Source organism: Harmonia axyridis, chromosome 1 (assembly GCF_914767665.1).
Source record: "Harmonia axyridis chromosome 1, icHarAxyr1.1, whole genome shotgun sequence".
In the NCBI taxonomy this organism is placed as follows: Eukaryota; Metazoa; Arthropoda; class Insecta; order Coleoptera; family Coccinellidae; genus Harmonia; species Harmonia axyridis.
The window spans coordinates 77526941-77542082 of record NC_059501.1 but is presented as its reverse complement, the minus strand read 5'-3'; the positions used below and the strand labels follow the sequence as shown (position 1 = coordinate 77542082).

Genomic DNA, 15142 nt, shown 5'->3' with positions numbered 1-15142 from the left:
CCGTTGGGAATATTTCAATTGGGTTGGAATGAAATCTTCCTCCCTGCCTGAATGGTCTCCCAAGTTTCTATTGCTTCATTTAGATGAGGGAGGGTCCCTGAGATGTACCCTGTTTTCGTCGAGGCTCGTATCATAATAATATGCTTCACCGGATATTGGATGGAATCATATTAGAAACTTATTGTTAGTCCATCTGAATAGGGCCACATATAACCAGAACATTTGCTAGCAAGACTGAAAGCGAAAATTGTACCAATAGGAACAGACCTGAAGCCTTCAGTAATAACTATATTATAGTGCCATCTATATGTTCAATCGAAAACGCCTTCACTTCTCTGCAGGTTCCTAGAGGGTACTATTTTAATAATCTCCAAAGTAATCACTTTGAGTTCGGATAAAATTTATTGTTTAGTATTTATTTTTTACTGTAGTCTTCTTAGGATGTTGATTCATGATAAAACAGTCAGAAAGTTACAACAAAAAAAAAATTCAACAGTTTTTTCATCGTGTGAAAGCTTTATGACTGAATATTTGGTAAACTCCTTTTGTCGATTAATTTTTCGTACAATAACACGCCTTATCTGAAATTCGAGGTCCCTATATTTTGAAATTTTTTCGACCTCCTTTTGACGCAGGTTGTTGTTATTTGGTATTGCTACATCGATGAGTAATGCTGTCTCCGGTCGGTACGGCATCTTTTTAGAATGAATTAGTTTTAATATGATTGCCAATTCTTGGTGTAGTATCTTTCCTACAGCATCGTGTCTCTCTTTAAATTCATTTCCTGCAAACATTTGACATCCTCCTGTGATATGTTGGTTTGTCTCATTAGTCATTAGTTGGACACCCATATCAGCATCGATCGTCAGTTATAGTTCAATCTTTTATGATATGCCTAGAGTAATTCCTCGTTGAGATCACTTGATCTTGGATGGCTAAAAGAAAACCTTTCGTTTCTGGATACACTTGATGTGAGCCAGTTCAATGTCGACATGATCCTGGTTTACCTCGTTTGAATGTCTTCCATGCAGGGGCTTTTCTCTCAATCTCTGTAGTTTTTCGTGGTTTGTTATTTTTATTATTATTTATTTTATTATTTAATATCACTCATACTAATTATTCATTATTTTTCTTATTACTTAGATTATTATTTATTTATCATTTATAATTATCATTTTAATTATTATTAATTTTACTATTGTTCTTTTGAAACTTATTTCTGAATTTTAGTTCGATCGAACGGATACTTTTCAAGTGATTCGAAAAGGAAATTATATGGAAATATCTCAAGAGACTGAAACATTTATAGTGGGTTTCATAATACTTTTATCGTGATGATTTGCTCGATCAGATCATTCCTGTGTTCAATTCCAGTTCTTTTTTGATACTTCCATAGATTTCAAACTACAATCTACCAGTTGATCGGTCAATTAAAGTTTTATGAAATCTAAGTAAGCTGTTGAAATTGTGTTTCTATTTTGGCATAAATTGTTTCACCCACCTCATTCAACTACCAGTTTATCAGTTATATGAATGAGGATTATGAATACAGTATGATAAAGATATGTAAGAGTGTATGCATCGCTAATTTTGAAAGAATACCGATAATACTCATTTGATATCGTTGCAAAGTGAAAAAAATAGAAATTATAAACTTATATTTGTTTCTTATATCATGGATAAAGATTAATAATTTGTTTCAAAATGATACTTTCTCAGATAAGCGTCTGTTTAAATTTAATGTTTATTGCATTTACTCCACATAACTGAATATACAGTTGACGTTGTTTGAGCTTGTTTTTCGGGGAATTATTCAATAACAACAATGATTGAAAAAAGATTAATTTTGTCAATTTTCTTTGCGGTTGTAGTTATGGCATCTATGGTGAGTTTGACACATATTATTTTTTTTTGAACCCAGAGAAACAATACACCTAACATTGAAATCTTGAGAAAAAAAGGGGGATATCACTGACGTGCGCTGATTGAACTCCTGAAACCACATAAATACAGTTGGGTGGCCTCCAAGGGCACAATTATCGCACTTATGAAAGTGAGCACGAAAGCACCTGAAATTACGACAGTGGTTTCCTCATTTTTTTTTCGATATTCTGCTTGAATTTTCTATGATTCTGATTCTTATTTTTTATATTCACGAAATATACAAATTGGTCGGTTCTGTTGTCTCCGAAATTTTTTTTTTAGATTATCTTTTTGAATTTTCAATGGACACGAAGTTTGAAAAATTATTTTTTCTATAAATACATGGAAAAATTCATTTTTTACACGCCGATATTGGATATTTCTTCTTCAATATTCGATCTACTCGAAATTTCACACAGATCTTAAAAATGAATATTTCAGATCTACATCCAGAATATCAACTCTGAAAGGTTTTTGATCATGGAAATATAACGTAATTTCTTTCGATTCTTGAATTTTCTTAGATTAATTTCGAGTTCGATCTAAATAAAATATCGCATTCAGATGTGAAGTTCACAGTTTCAAGTCTAATGCAAAACTACATCTTAACCACAAATCAGAACCAGGGAAAATCCAGGAAACAAATCGAAAAGAGAACCCCGATATTTCCGTGATCTCAGATACGACCGAATTGAGATTTAAGGAGTATATCAAGAATAAATTTTTTTTTAGGCAGACAAGATTGAGGATTGGAAAGACCAAATGAAAAAGCTTCAAGGAAAATGCGCAAAACAGTTACAAGTAGATGAAGCTTCAATTGAAGAATTACTGAAGTCTACTACTGTTGACGTGTCGAGTAGCGATATACAGAAAGTTATTTACTGCATCGTATTAGAAATTGGATTCATGGACGCAAATGGAAATCTTGGGGTGGCAAAAGTTGAGGAACATTTGAAAGGTCTTGGTTTAGATGACAAAACTATAAAGGAAGTAAACGATAAATGTAACAGTATAGAGAAAGTTGCTGATAAAAATGTGTTAGTAGGTCGTTACTATAAATGTTACGAGGAAAATTTACCAAGAAAATATCTTGTTCTTTGAATATAATGCTTTTCCGTATTCAGTTTTCACTGTGATTGCAAAATATATGACTTCATATTGTTATGTTGTTTAGTTCTTGAAGATAGGATATAACAAAATCCGTAACTGATGTGCGAGATTCAAATTGAAAGTTGGCAAATCATTCGCAAGAACATTACTTGTGATTTAAAATTTATCTTATGGCATAGAATTGTGAAGAATCGAATACAATACCAAAAAGACAATTTCTCGAACCGGCTTACAATTGAGTCTTAAGGAATTCTGAAGGATTAAATAGGGCACTACTCCTGAAAAGTATGACCCCCGTATAATTGTTACAATAGTGACATGTAACATGATGAAAACTCCGAATTGAAATATCTGTGCGAAATTTCAGTTGGATATATTTGTCAAGTGCACCTGCTATGACAAAAAATTTGAATTTCAACACTTGAAAGTGGAGCGTTTTCGGCCTCTAGTATTTAGAATTTTTTTTAACCAACCAATCTCTCACATTACAGTGTATACATATGTGGAATGTGAAACTTCCCTATGTTCAAACTATTCCATGAAAAACTTCAATATCTCTGGACTGAAAAGACATTACGAGTGATGAAATTCAGTCAAAATGCTAACGAAATCAGTAGAGGGATCCTACTAATATATTATCGATTGATAACGCTTATAAATTGAAAATTATAGAAGACATATTCAACTCATTTGCTGTCGATTGAGCTATGTTCAATGATATTTGACTTCTTGGGTTTTTTGAAGAATATCTCACATTTCTGTGTGAAGAAATTGCTGTTGCAGTTGTAAACAATCATATATTTGAGAGAAATCAAACAGATGGCACCAATCAATCAAGTGGAAGTCAAGTTTATTTGAACAAGACAACTAGTGTGCTTTCTGTTCCCAAGCGTTGGAAACCAAGAAAGTGTTAGGAAAGCAAAGTTTCAATCTTTGAAGTCTCCAGAAGAATACTGTCTTCGTGCGTGAGAAGAAGTTCAATGACACATGTGAAGGATAGTAGAGTTACAAAGATATTTTTCATTCTCTCGTTCATTCAAATCAATCGATATACAAAAAAAAAATATTTGCTGGCTAGTTTGAATAGTGCCACATTCAAAATGATAGAGTCCCTTGAATTTTCACCAGAAAATTATGCTATTGCTTGAAACTTAATATGCAACCGATTTGATAATAAAAAGTTATTGATTAATAACCATATTAAGTGCCTATTTAATTTGGTACCATTGAAGAAGGAATGTTCAAAGACACTACGTAATCTCAAAGATTCTCTCTTTAAACATTCACTGATTTGCTCGAATCTTTGGAACAAAACAATGAAATTGATCCAGAGAAAATTAAAAACGAATTTGAGAGAAAGCATGTCAGAAGCTATTTAGGTGAGTAAAGTAAAATCAAAATCGGTTAAGTGTTTCTTGTGCAATGAGAACTACACAATTTATAATTGTTCGTATTTTTTAGAATTGAGTAATTCAGAACGAGTTGAGAAAATCAATGAATTAAGTTTGTGTAAAAATTGTCTTTGCAAAGGACACAAATCTAATGAGTGTCGACATAATGCTTGTCCAAGTTGCAAGGAAAAGCATAATAAATTATTGCATGTGGAAAATAAAAGAGTTGACCTTACAAGTTTGACAATGTTTCATTGTCAACAGTGAAAATTCACGTAACTGACAATTATGGAAATAATCATATTTGCCATGCACTCTTGGATTCGGGATCACAATCAAATTTCATTACTGAAGATTTCCTTTCAAAATTAAAATTACCTCTGTCAAATGCACATATAAGTGTGACAGGAATAAATTCAGTTTCACATTAGAATAGACAATGCGATGTTTTGGTGGAATCGTTGACTGAAAATCATGCAATGAATTTGAACTGTTTTGTCTTACCAAAAATAGCAGACTACAAACCAAAAAGGATCGATATGATCATTTGATCGTCCAAGTTTTGGGATTGCTTAGAACCGCAGCAGAAAAATTCGAAAAAGGTATTTCCGTTATTACAAAATACTGTTTTTGGCTTCACAGTTTCCGGTTGTTTAAGCACTAACAATGTTTCAAATTGTAGGTCTCTGAATTTATTGGCGACTTTTGAAAATGATAACCTAAATTCATTAATACAGCGGTTTTGGTTGGTTGAAGTTTCAAATCAACTTTCTCCCGTAATGAATACGTTAGATTTGTGGTGAAGATTCCTTTTCGAGATGACATCTGTAAGTTGGGTGATTCAAAGGCAATAATAAGCCAATAGTTCGACGCTTCAATGTCGACATGATCCTAGTTCACCTCGTTTAAATGTCTTCCATGCAGGGACTTCTCTCTCCATCTCTGTAGTTTTCCTTGGTTTGTTATTTGTATCATTATTTGATATCATTCATAATTATTATCCTTATTTTTTTTATTACTTAGGTTATTATTTATTTATCAATTATAATTATTATTTTATTATCATTTATTTTATTATTGTTATTTTGTAACTGATTTCTGAATTTTAGTTCGATCAAATGGATACTTTTCCAATTATTCAAAAAAGAAGTCATATGGTAATATCTCAAGAAACTGAAACATTAATAGTAGGTTTCATAATACTTGTGTCGTGGTGATTTGCTCGATCAGACCATTACTGTGTACAATTCCAGTTAATTTTTGACACTTCCATAGATTTCAAACAACAATCGACCAGTTGATCGGTCAACCAAAGTTTTATGAAACCTAAGTAAGCCGTTGAAACTGTGAGTCTAATGTCTATTTCGGCATAAATTGTTTCACCCACCTCATTTAAATACCAGTTTATCAGTTATATGAATGAGCATTATGGATACAGTATGATAAGGTTATGTAAGAGTGTATGCATCGTTAATTTTAAAAGAATACCGATAATACTCATCGCGTCTTCATTTGCTATCGTTGAAAAGAGAAAAAAAAACCGAAATTATTTGTTTTTATTTGTTTCGTATATCATGGATAAGGATTAATGATTTGTTCCAGAATGATACTTTGTCCGATAATTGCATTTACTCCACATAACTGAATATACAGTTGACGTTGTTTGAGCTTGTTTTTTCGGGGAATTATCCAATAGCAACAATGATTGAAAAGAGATTAATTTTGTCAATTTTCTTTACGGTTGTAGTTATGGCATCTATGGTGAGTTCGACACTTATTTTTTTTTTTTAACACAGAGAAATAATACATCTAATAGTGCAATCTCAAGAGGGACAACACTGACGTGCGTTGATTGAACTCCTGAAACCACATAAATACAGTTAGGTGGCCTCCAAGAGCACAATTAGCGCACGAATTAAAGTAAGCACGAGAGCACCTGAAATTTCGATAGTGGTTTCCTTATTCTTTTATATTCACGAAATATACAACTTGTCTCTGAAATTTTTTTTTCAGATATTCTTTTTGAATTTTCTATGGTATTATCTATGGGACACGAAGTTTGAAATTTTTTTTCTATACATACATGAAAGATTTCATTTTTCACACGGCAATATTGGATATTTCTTTTTCAATATTCTCGAATTTTTTATGGTTCTGATGATCTGATCTACTCGAATTTTCACTCTAAGCTTAAAAATGAATATTTCAGATTTATATCCAACTTTGAAAGGTTTTTGATCATGGAAATATAACGTAATTTCTTTCGATGTTCTTGAATTTTCTTAGATTTTTTTGAGTTTGATCTGAATAAAAGTCTAATGCAAAATTTCATGTCAACCACGAATCAGAACCTGAGAAAATCGAAGAAACAAATCGAAAAGAAAACCCCCAATATTTCCGTGATTTCAGATACGACCGAATTGAGATTTTAGGAGTATATCAAGAATAAATTTTTTTTCAGGCAGACAAGATTGAGGATTGGAAAGACCAAATGAAAAAGCTTCAAGGAAAATGCGCAAAACAGTTACAAGTAGATGAAGCTTCAATTGAAAAATTACTGAAGTCCACTACTGTTGACGTGTCGAGTAGCGATATACAGAAAGTTATTTACTGCATCGCATTAGATATTGGATTCATGGACGCAAATGGAAATCTTGGGATTCAGAAAGCTGAGGAACATTTAAAAGGTCTTGGTTTAGATGACAAAACTATAAAGGAAGTAAACGATAAATGTAACAGTATAGAAAAAGTTGCTGATAAAAATGTGTTAGTAGGTCGTTACTATAAATGTTACGAGGAAAATTTACCAAGAAAATATCTTGTTCTATGAATATAATGTTTTTCCGTATTCAGTTTTCAGTGGGATTGGAATATATATGACTTTATATTGTTATGTTGTTTTGTTCTTGAAGATAGGAGATAACGGAATCCGTAACTAAAGTGCGAGATTGAAATTAAAAGTTGTCAAATCATTCGAATGTATATTACTTGTGATTATTTCATTCAAATATTTCTTAGAATGAAAATGGCATAAAAGTGTGAAGAATCGAATACAATACCTAAGAGACAATTTCTCGAACTGACTGACACTTGAGTCTAAGTGTCGTGTGACATGATGTAAACTCCGAATTGAAATATCTATGCGAAGTTTTAATTGGATACCTTTGTCAAGTGCACCTGCTATGACAAAAATTTTCAAACTCAACACTCTGTTTCTTGAAAGTGGAGCGTTTTCGGGCTCAAATATATAGACATTTTTTTTAAACAACTAATCTTTCACATAACAGTGTATACATATGTGGAATATGTGGAATGTAAACCTTCCCTATGTTCAAACTATTCCATAAAAAACTTCAGTACCACTGGACTGACAGGACATAACAAGTGATGAAATTCAGTCAAATTGATGAGTTCTTTTATTGTTTATATTTATGAATTCTATGCGTAACATTCCATGGTTATATTTAACCTCCTGATAGCATGAGAAAATCCTCTTTCTCTTTCTGTTCTTGTGTCAGATGTAAAAAAACATAACCTACCCGTGGGTAGGCACATTTACAAACATTACCGTGGTAATGTTTGAAAATGTGTAAATAATCCGCTAAACCAGTGCAGGAGTTGATAATTTATACAGTCCATTATATCGAAAATATTCCCATGGTCCTGGTTAGTGTAAAATTCGTTATATCGAAAGACTGGTGACAAATGGTCGATCACAGTCGAACAAACGTCATGACGTCACCATCTCCTTACGTAGGAGAAAGGACTGAGGAGGAAGTGACCTTTCTGTTCCTGTTTCAGAGAAGACATCATTAGAAACCAAAAAAGTGCCAGAGGAATAAAGTCCATCTTTCCAGTTGAAGTCAAGTTCATTTGAACAAGAAAACTAGTGTCCTTTCTGTTCCCAAGCGTTGGAAACCGAGAAAGTACTAGGAAAGCAAAGCTTTAATCTTTGAAGTCTCCAGAAGAATACTGCCTTCGTGTGTGAGAAGAAGCCAATCGTTTGGAATCAAGAAATAGTCAAAGAAATCCATCTGTTAAGTATCCTTTTTATACCTACCAATACAATTCGGGTCAACAAGATTAATTCACTCATGTAGTTAGTTATACATTTATTCATTATGGATAGAATGCTTGTGAGAAAACGTGTTAGTATAAAAGGAAGGTCCACAATAATAATTTGAAAGAGATTCATCTTCTTTGAGCGAAGAAGATTTTGTTGTTATTAGAGGTTTCAAAGATAAATTATCATCAATTGATGAATGCTTTGATGAAGTTCATCACAAATTGAAGAATCTTGTGAAGACGATCAATTTAATAGTGAAATGAGTGAAATTGAGGAATCTTTCGACTATATGAATAGGTGTGAAAGTAAAATTATTTTCATGTTGAATAAGAGAATTGTTCTCAATAATGATGTCAAATCTGAGGTTAAGTCAAGGGTATAATTGCCAGTAATAGACTTACCTAAGTTCAATGGCACATATGAAGGATGGTTGTGTTTCAAAGATATTTTTCATTCTCTCGTTCATTCAAATAAATCGATCAGTGATATACAAAAATATCATTATTTTAGTTCGATCGAATAGATACTTTTCCAATTATTCAAAGAAGAAGTCATATGGTAATATCTCAAGAGACTGAAATATTTATGGTGGGTTTCATAATACTTTTATTGTGGTGATTTGCTCGATCAAATCATTTCTGTGTTCAATTCCAGTAAATTTTTGACACTTCCATAGATTTCAAACTACAATCGACCAGTTGATCGGTCAATCAGAGTTTTGTGAAACCTATCGTTAGCTGTTGAAACTGTTTGTCTATTTTGGCATAAATTGTTTCACCCACCACATTTGAATAATTTGACCTCTAACGACTAGTTTATCAGCAATATGAATGAGGATTACGAATACAGTATGATAAGGTTACATAAGAATGCTCATCGCGTCTTCATTTGATATCGTTGAAAAGAGAAAAAAAAACCGAAATTATTAATTTTTATTTGTTTCATATATCACTGGACAAGGATTAATGATTTGTTCCAGAATGATACTTTGTCCGATAAGCATCTGTTTAAATTTAAAATCTATTGCATTTACTCCACATAACTGGTTATACAATTGACGTTGTTTGAGCTTGTTTTTTCGGGGAATTATCCAATAGCAACAATGATTGAAAAGAGATTAATTTTGTCAATTTTCTTTGCGGTATTAGTTATGGCATGTACGGTGAGTTTGACACTTCTTATTACTTTATATTCATTACTTTTTTGAAACCACAGAAATTATACCCGCTATTACTCGAAATCTTTTGAAAAAAGGACAGCACTAACGTGCGCTGATTGAACCCCTGAAACCACATATATGCAGTAAGGTGGCCTCAAGGGGCACAATTAGCGCACGAATGAAAGATATTCTTTTTGAATTTTTTATAGTTTCAATGACTCTAATGACCCGAATTTTGGCAAGAAGTTTAAAACATTATTTTCTCTACACAAAAATTGATATTCATCACGGCAATATTGAACATTACTTCTTCGATATTCTTGAATTTTTTATGGTTCTGATGATCAGATCAATTCGAAATTTCACACGAAGCTTCAAATTAATGTTTACAACCTACATCCAAAATCTCAAATCTGGAAGGTTTTTGATCTTGGAAATAAAACGTAATTTCTTTCGATGTTGTGAATTTTCTTAGATTTTTTTCGAGTTCGATCTAGATGAAATATCGCATTTAGATGTGAAGTTCACAGTTTCTAGTATGAGGCAAAATTCCATGTTAATCACGAACTAGAACCAGAGAAAATTCAAGAAACAAAACGAAAAGAAAACCTCAATATTTCAGTGATCTCATATACGACCGAATTGAGATTTTAGGAGTATATCAACAATAATATTATTATTATTATATCAAGCATAATTTTTTTAGGCAGACAAGTTTGAGGATTGGAAAGACCAAATGAAAAAGCTCCAAGGAAAATGCGCAAAACAGTTACAAGTAGATGAAGCTTCAATTGAAGAATTACTGAAGTCCACTACTGTTGACGTGTCGAGTAGCGATATACAGAAAGTTATTAAATGCATCGTATTAGAAATTGGATTCGTGGATGCAAATGGAAATATTGGGATGGCAAAAGTTGTGGAACATTTGAAAGGTCTTGGTTTAGACGACAAAACCATAAAGGAAGTAAACGATAAATGTAACAGTATAGAAAAAGTTGCTGATCAAAATGAGTTAGTAGGTCGTTACTATAAATGTTACGAGGAAAATTTACCAAGAAAATATCTTGTTTTTTGAATATAATGCTTTTTCATATATGACTTTATATTGTTTTGTTCTTGAATGCGAGATTGAAATTAAAAGTTGTCAAATCAGTCGAAAATAGACCACTTGTGATTATTTCATTCAAATTTTTCTTAGAATGAAAATGGCCTGAAAGTGTGAAGAATCGAATACAATTCGAGACAATTTCTCGAATTGACTGACACTTGAGTCTGAAGGAATTCTGAAGGATAAAATAGGGCACTACTCCTAAAAAGTATTATCCCCGTATATTTGTTATAAAAGTGACGTGTTACATGATGTAAACTCCGAATTGAAATATCAATGCGAAATTTCAGTTTAGATATCTTTGTCAAGTGCACCTGCTATGAGAAAAATTTAAATTTCATCACTCTGTATCTTGAAAGTGGAGCGTTTTCGGCCTCAAGTATATAGAAATTTTTTTTTAACCAACTAATCTCTCACATGACATAGTATACATATGTGGAATGTAAACCTTCCCTATGTTCGAACAATTTCATAAAAAACTCAGTACCTCTGGACTGAGAGGACATAACAAGTAATGAAATTCTGTCAAAATGCTAACGAAACCAGTGGAGGGATCCTACTAATTTATTATCGATTGATGACGTTTATGAATTAGAAATTATGGAAGACATATTAGTTCAACTCATTTGCAGTCAATTGAGACATGTTTATTGATACTTAGCCAAAAATCAACAGTTTCCGAGATATTTGAGTTCTTGGGTTTTTTGAAAAATTTCTTTACTATGTATTCGTCAATTTTTTCTACGTTGACTAAGTTCGATTTGAATTTTGTATTATTTTCATCAGGAAAGGATATTATTTGTATAAAAAAAAGAAAATTATGCTGCATCAGAATGATGTTGAATATGAATTAAAGTGATTTGAAATTTGGTATTTGAAGAGAATAGAAAATTTCTATAATATAGATTTGTCTGCAACTTTCGAATTCCACAATTTATGTATGATTTTAAGAATTTGTTAGATCCGGACTGATCTCTGGTCACGAAAATAATCCAAAATTGCAATCAAATTTGGTCAACGTAAAAAAACGAAGAAAAAGTAAGGTGAGAAATCTTTCGAAAATCACACGAACTCAAATGTCTCGTAAACTGTTGATTTTTGGTTGTCACAAAATGTGGCTAAAACGACAGTAAATGAATAATACTAACACGTCCTCCAAGGTTCATATCTGATTTGGAAACACCCTGTATATAGCAGTCGTGGAGAAATAAATTATTCACATAGATTTCTTCACGCTTTAGAGTTTGGAACAATAAGTACCATTAAATTGAAACGACACAAAAAATGCAATGCTTCAAGTTCAATAAACCATTCTGAAAACCGTCATATCCAGTAGGCGTTGCATTGTGTTCTAACACAGAAGATTTCAATTAGAAAATAAGCACAAAATGCACCCATTTAGCAGGACTACCCAAGATTTCCTTGTACAAATTTATCTAACAAGACCCTCATTGATATTCGAGAGAAGACACGAGCTTTTACACTCCGCCAGCTTCCAACCATAAGATACAGATTTCGGACACGTTGATTCATCTCAAATGCAAGTTTTTCTCCGAAGGGGACCACATCAAACATTTCCCGAACGGCTTAGGTAATGGCTGGGCTAGACATAACAAAACAAGTGTTGTTTGAACAGCTTTTTCTTTTCAGTGACGAGCAGTTTGCACTGGTTTTTCTATCCCCTAAGTCCCTAAGTAGCGACAGACGTAAGAGGCAATTTGAAATTTGCACCCTCTATATTGAAGTACACTCTATGCGATAGTCTGGAGCGGTTGGCGAAAGGAAATATGAATATTCTATCTACGGTGTCGCTGGTAGTTATTTGTCGAAGTATTTTCATTCAAGTTTGAATTTTCGTACCTTATTTTATTGTATGTACAGGTTGCCTAAAATTTAATACGATGAGTTTAGGATCAGATTCGGTTCATTATTTTTTAGATATTTCAAGATAAAAAATTTTGGTCAACTTCTGTAGATCTTTGCAATCTATAACTGTAAGTTGAGAAGATAAAGGGTTTTTCAATAGAAAGTATACAATTTAAAATGGTTTTAACTTACTGATCACAAATGAAATGTCCTAAAATTCCACTTATTGTTGCCATTATGAATCGTTTCATTCCCTATTGAGAAAGTAGTTATATTAGGCCAATTAAAAAGTCCCCAGTCTGATGCACATATGGCGGTGCTAGTATTAATTCCTTATGTTTTTTAGTTAGAACCAACCTTCGAAAGATACGTGTCTAAATTTGACAGCTGACCGACCATTGGTTTGTGAGATATTGCGTTGTGAGTGTAGATAATTTTGTTATTTGAAAAAAGATGAACAAAAATATCCGTGTGCAGATGAAATATTGCTTTTTGAAGGGAAAAAATACAGTTGAAGCAAAATCTTGATTTGATGAAGAGTTTTCGGGGTCTTCACCAGGAAAATCAATCATCATAGATTGGTATGCTGAGTTTAAACGCTGTTAAATGAGCACAACGTATTCGATGCCCAAAAGGGGCTGTTACCGACGAAAAAATAAAAAAAGTTCACAAAATAATTTCGAATGACCGTAAAGTGAAGTTGATCGTGATAGCAGACATTGTGAAGATATCATCTGATGGTGTACATCATATCATTCACAAATATTTGTACATGAGAAAGCGGTGTGCAAAATGGGTGCCGCGCGAGCTCACAATCGATCAAAAGCAACAACGTGTTAATGATTCTGAACAGTGTTTGAAGCTGTTTAAGTGCAATAAACCTGAAATTTTGCATCGATATGTGACAATGAATGAAACATGGCTCCATCATTTCACTCCGGAGTCCAATCGAAAGTCAGCTGGCAAGGTATGGCATCAGTATTCTGGGATGCGCAAGGTATAATATTCATTGATTACCTCCAAAAGGACCAGACCATCAACAGCGATTATTATATAACGTTATTGGATCGTTTAAAGGAAAAAAAGGTGCTGAAAACAATGGCAAAATTGCATGAATTATAGGCTTCGAATTGCTTCTGGATCCACCGTATTCGCCAGATCTGGCCCCCAGCGACTTTTTCCTGTTCTCAGACCTCAGACCTGCTGGTAAGAAATTTAGCGGAAATGAAGAATTAATCGCCAACACTGAAGCGAAAGACGGATCGTATCTAATATAAAAATGGTATCGAAAAGTTGAAAGATCGCTATAATCGCTGTACCGCCCTCGAAGGAAACTATGTTAAATAATAAAACCGAGTTTTGTTAAAAAAATGTGTTTTACTATGGCAGACCAGGGACTTTTCAATGTTCAATCTGTATCAATGCAGTGAAACGCATTTGACAAGTCCATTGCAAATAGTATGATTTCCATCGGAAATACTGAATTTCACCTAGTCAGATCTGTTTTAACGTTGCACGAATTTTGTAGGGATCACCCTATATTTGCAGTTAATAATTTTTCATCCGATTTCAAACCCACTGAAAGAGAAGGCATCATTTTCAGAAATTGCTGAACCCTCATAATTACATCCAATCAATTTTTGCCATTTTATATTTATATCCCCCTTTAACATATTTAGAAATGAATAAATGATATGCCAACAAAACTGATAGACGAAAAAACCACCGGTTTCTATCCATTAATCAACATAGCCCCCATAATTCATCGTTGTCATGATTTTAATTCGGTATTTTATGAAGTCATCTAACAAATTGTAGCAATATTTCATAGCAGTAATCCGAAGCTACATAGCCGAATACCCTTTTGATATGAAGATGGAATTTCACGAAGTAGTGTAAAAAATGGGTAGTTGAATTATTTCACGAAATTTCAACTATTCGTACTTGGGAATATGAAAGAAAAATACTGATATAATTTATTGCTAGGCAACGGTATTATAAAGAACGGAATTACCACTATAAATTCTGATAACTCAGCTGAATAAATTGGCCTACTTTGGTGTTATTAATTCCAGTTTAATAAAACTCAATTATTCTCTGGCCAGAGTTATTCTGACTTGATCGATATGAGGAGCTAGTTCAGTATAGAAGGCTCATCTATTTTCTTTATTTTGTGCTGTGATGAGATGGAATTTCCAGTATTTGTAATATCAACCCAGGAGAATTTTAGGAAGTTATTTTATAATTATGTACCTGACGTTTTTCCTTGAAAATATGATATGAATACCTACCATGGCAAAGCATGGCTGATTAGTTGAAGTGGAAGATTAGGCACATATAATGATCTCAATTGTGTTTCCAATTTTGAAGTTTTTAGAATTTAATTATTAGATCTTCGAAATTAAATGGTTTCTTAATTAACAGCAAGTTTTATACCAATGGCAATATAAAGCTACATCGAATATCCATGAATTGACATATCCTAACTTTTGAATTATGATAATTGGACTAATGACAAT

General features: G+C 32.7%; 4 protein-coding genes across 5 annotated transcripts in view; 3 read left to right on the top strand and 1 right to left on the bottom strand.

Moving 5' to 3' along the window:
• LOC123679138 (zwei Ig domain protein zig-8-like) overlaps nt 1-15142 on the bottom strand; it is a 520657-nt gene that overhangs the window by 102653 nt on the left and 402862 nt on the right. The window lies entirely within an intron of this gene.
• LOC123679173 lies at nt 1723-3087 on the top strand. Its single transcript, XM_045616607.1, has 2 exons — nt 1723-1885; nt 2656-3087. The coding sequence occupies exons 1-2, from the start codon at nt 1826-1828 to the stop codon at nt 3022-3024; spliced, it is 429 nt and encodes a 142-aa protein (XP_045472563.1). The 5' UTR covers nt 1723-1825; the 3' UTR covers nt 3025-3087.
• LOC123679193 lies at nt 5767-7317 on the top strand. Its single transcript, XM_045616629.1, has 2 exons — nt 5767-6185; nt 6886-7317. Exons 1-2 carry the CDS (start codon nt 6126-6128, stop codon nt 7252-7254), a joined length of 429 nt encoding a protein of 142 aa, XP_045472585.1. The 5' UTR covers nt 5767-6125; the 3' UTR covers nt 7255-7317.
• LOC123679182 lies at nt 8668-10813 on the top strand. The gene is made up of 2 exons (XM_045616617.1): nt 8668-9652; nt 10356-10813. The coding sequence occupies exons 1-2, from the start codon at nt 9593-9595 to the stop codon at nt 10722-10724; spliced, it is 429 nt and encodes a 142-aa protein (XP_045472573.1). The 5' UTR covers nt 8668-9592; the 3' UTR covers nt 10725-10813.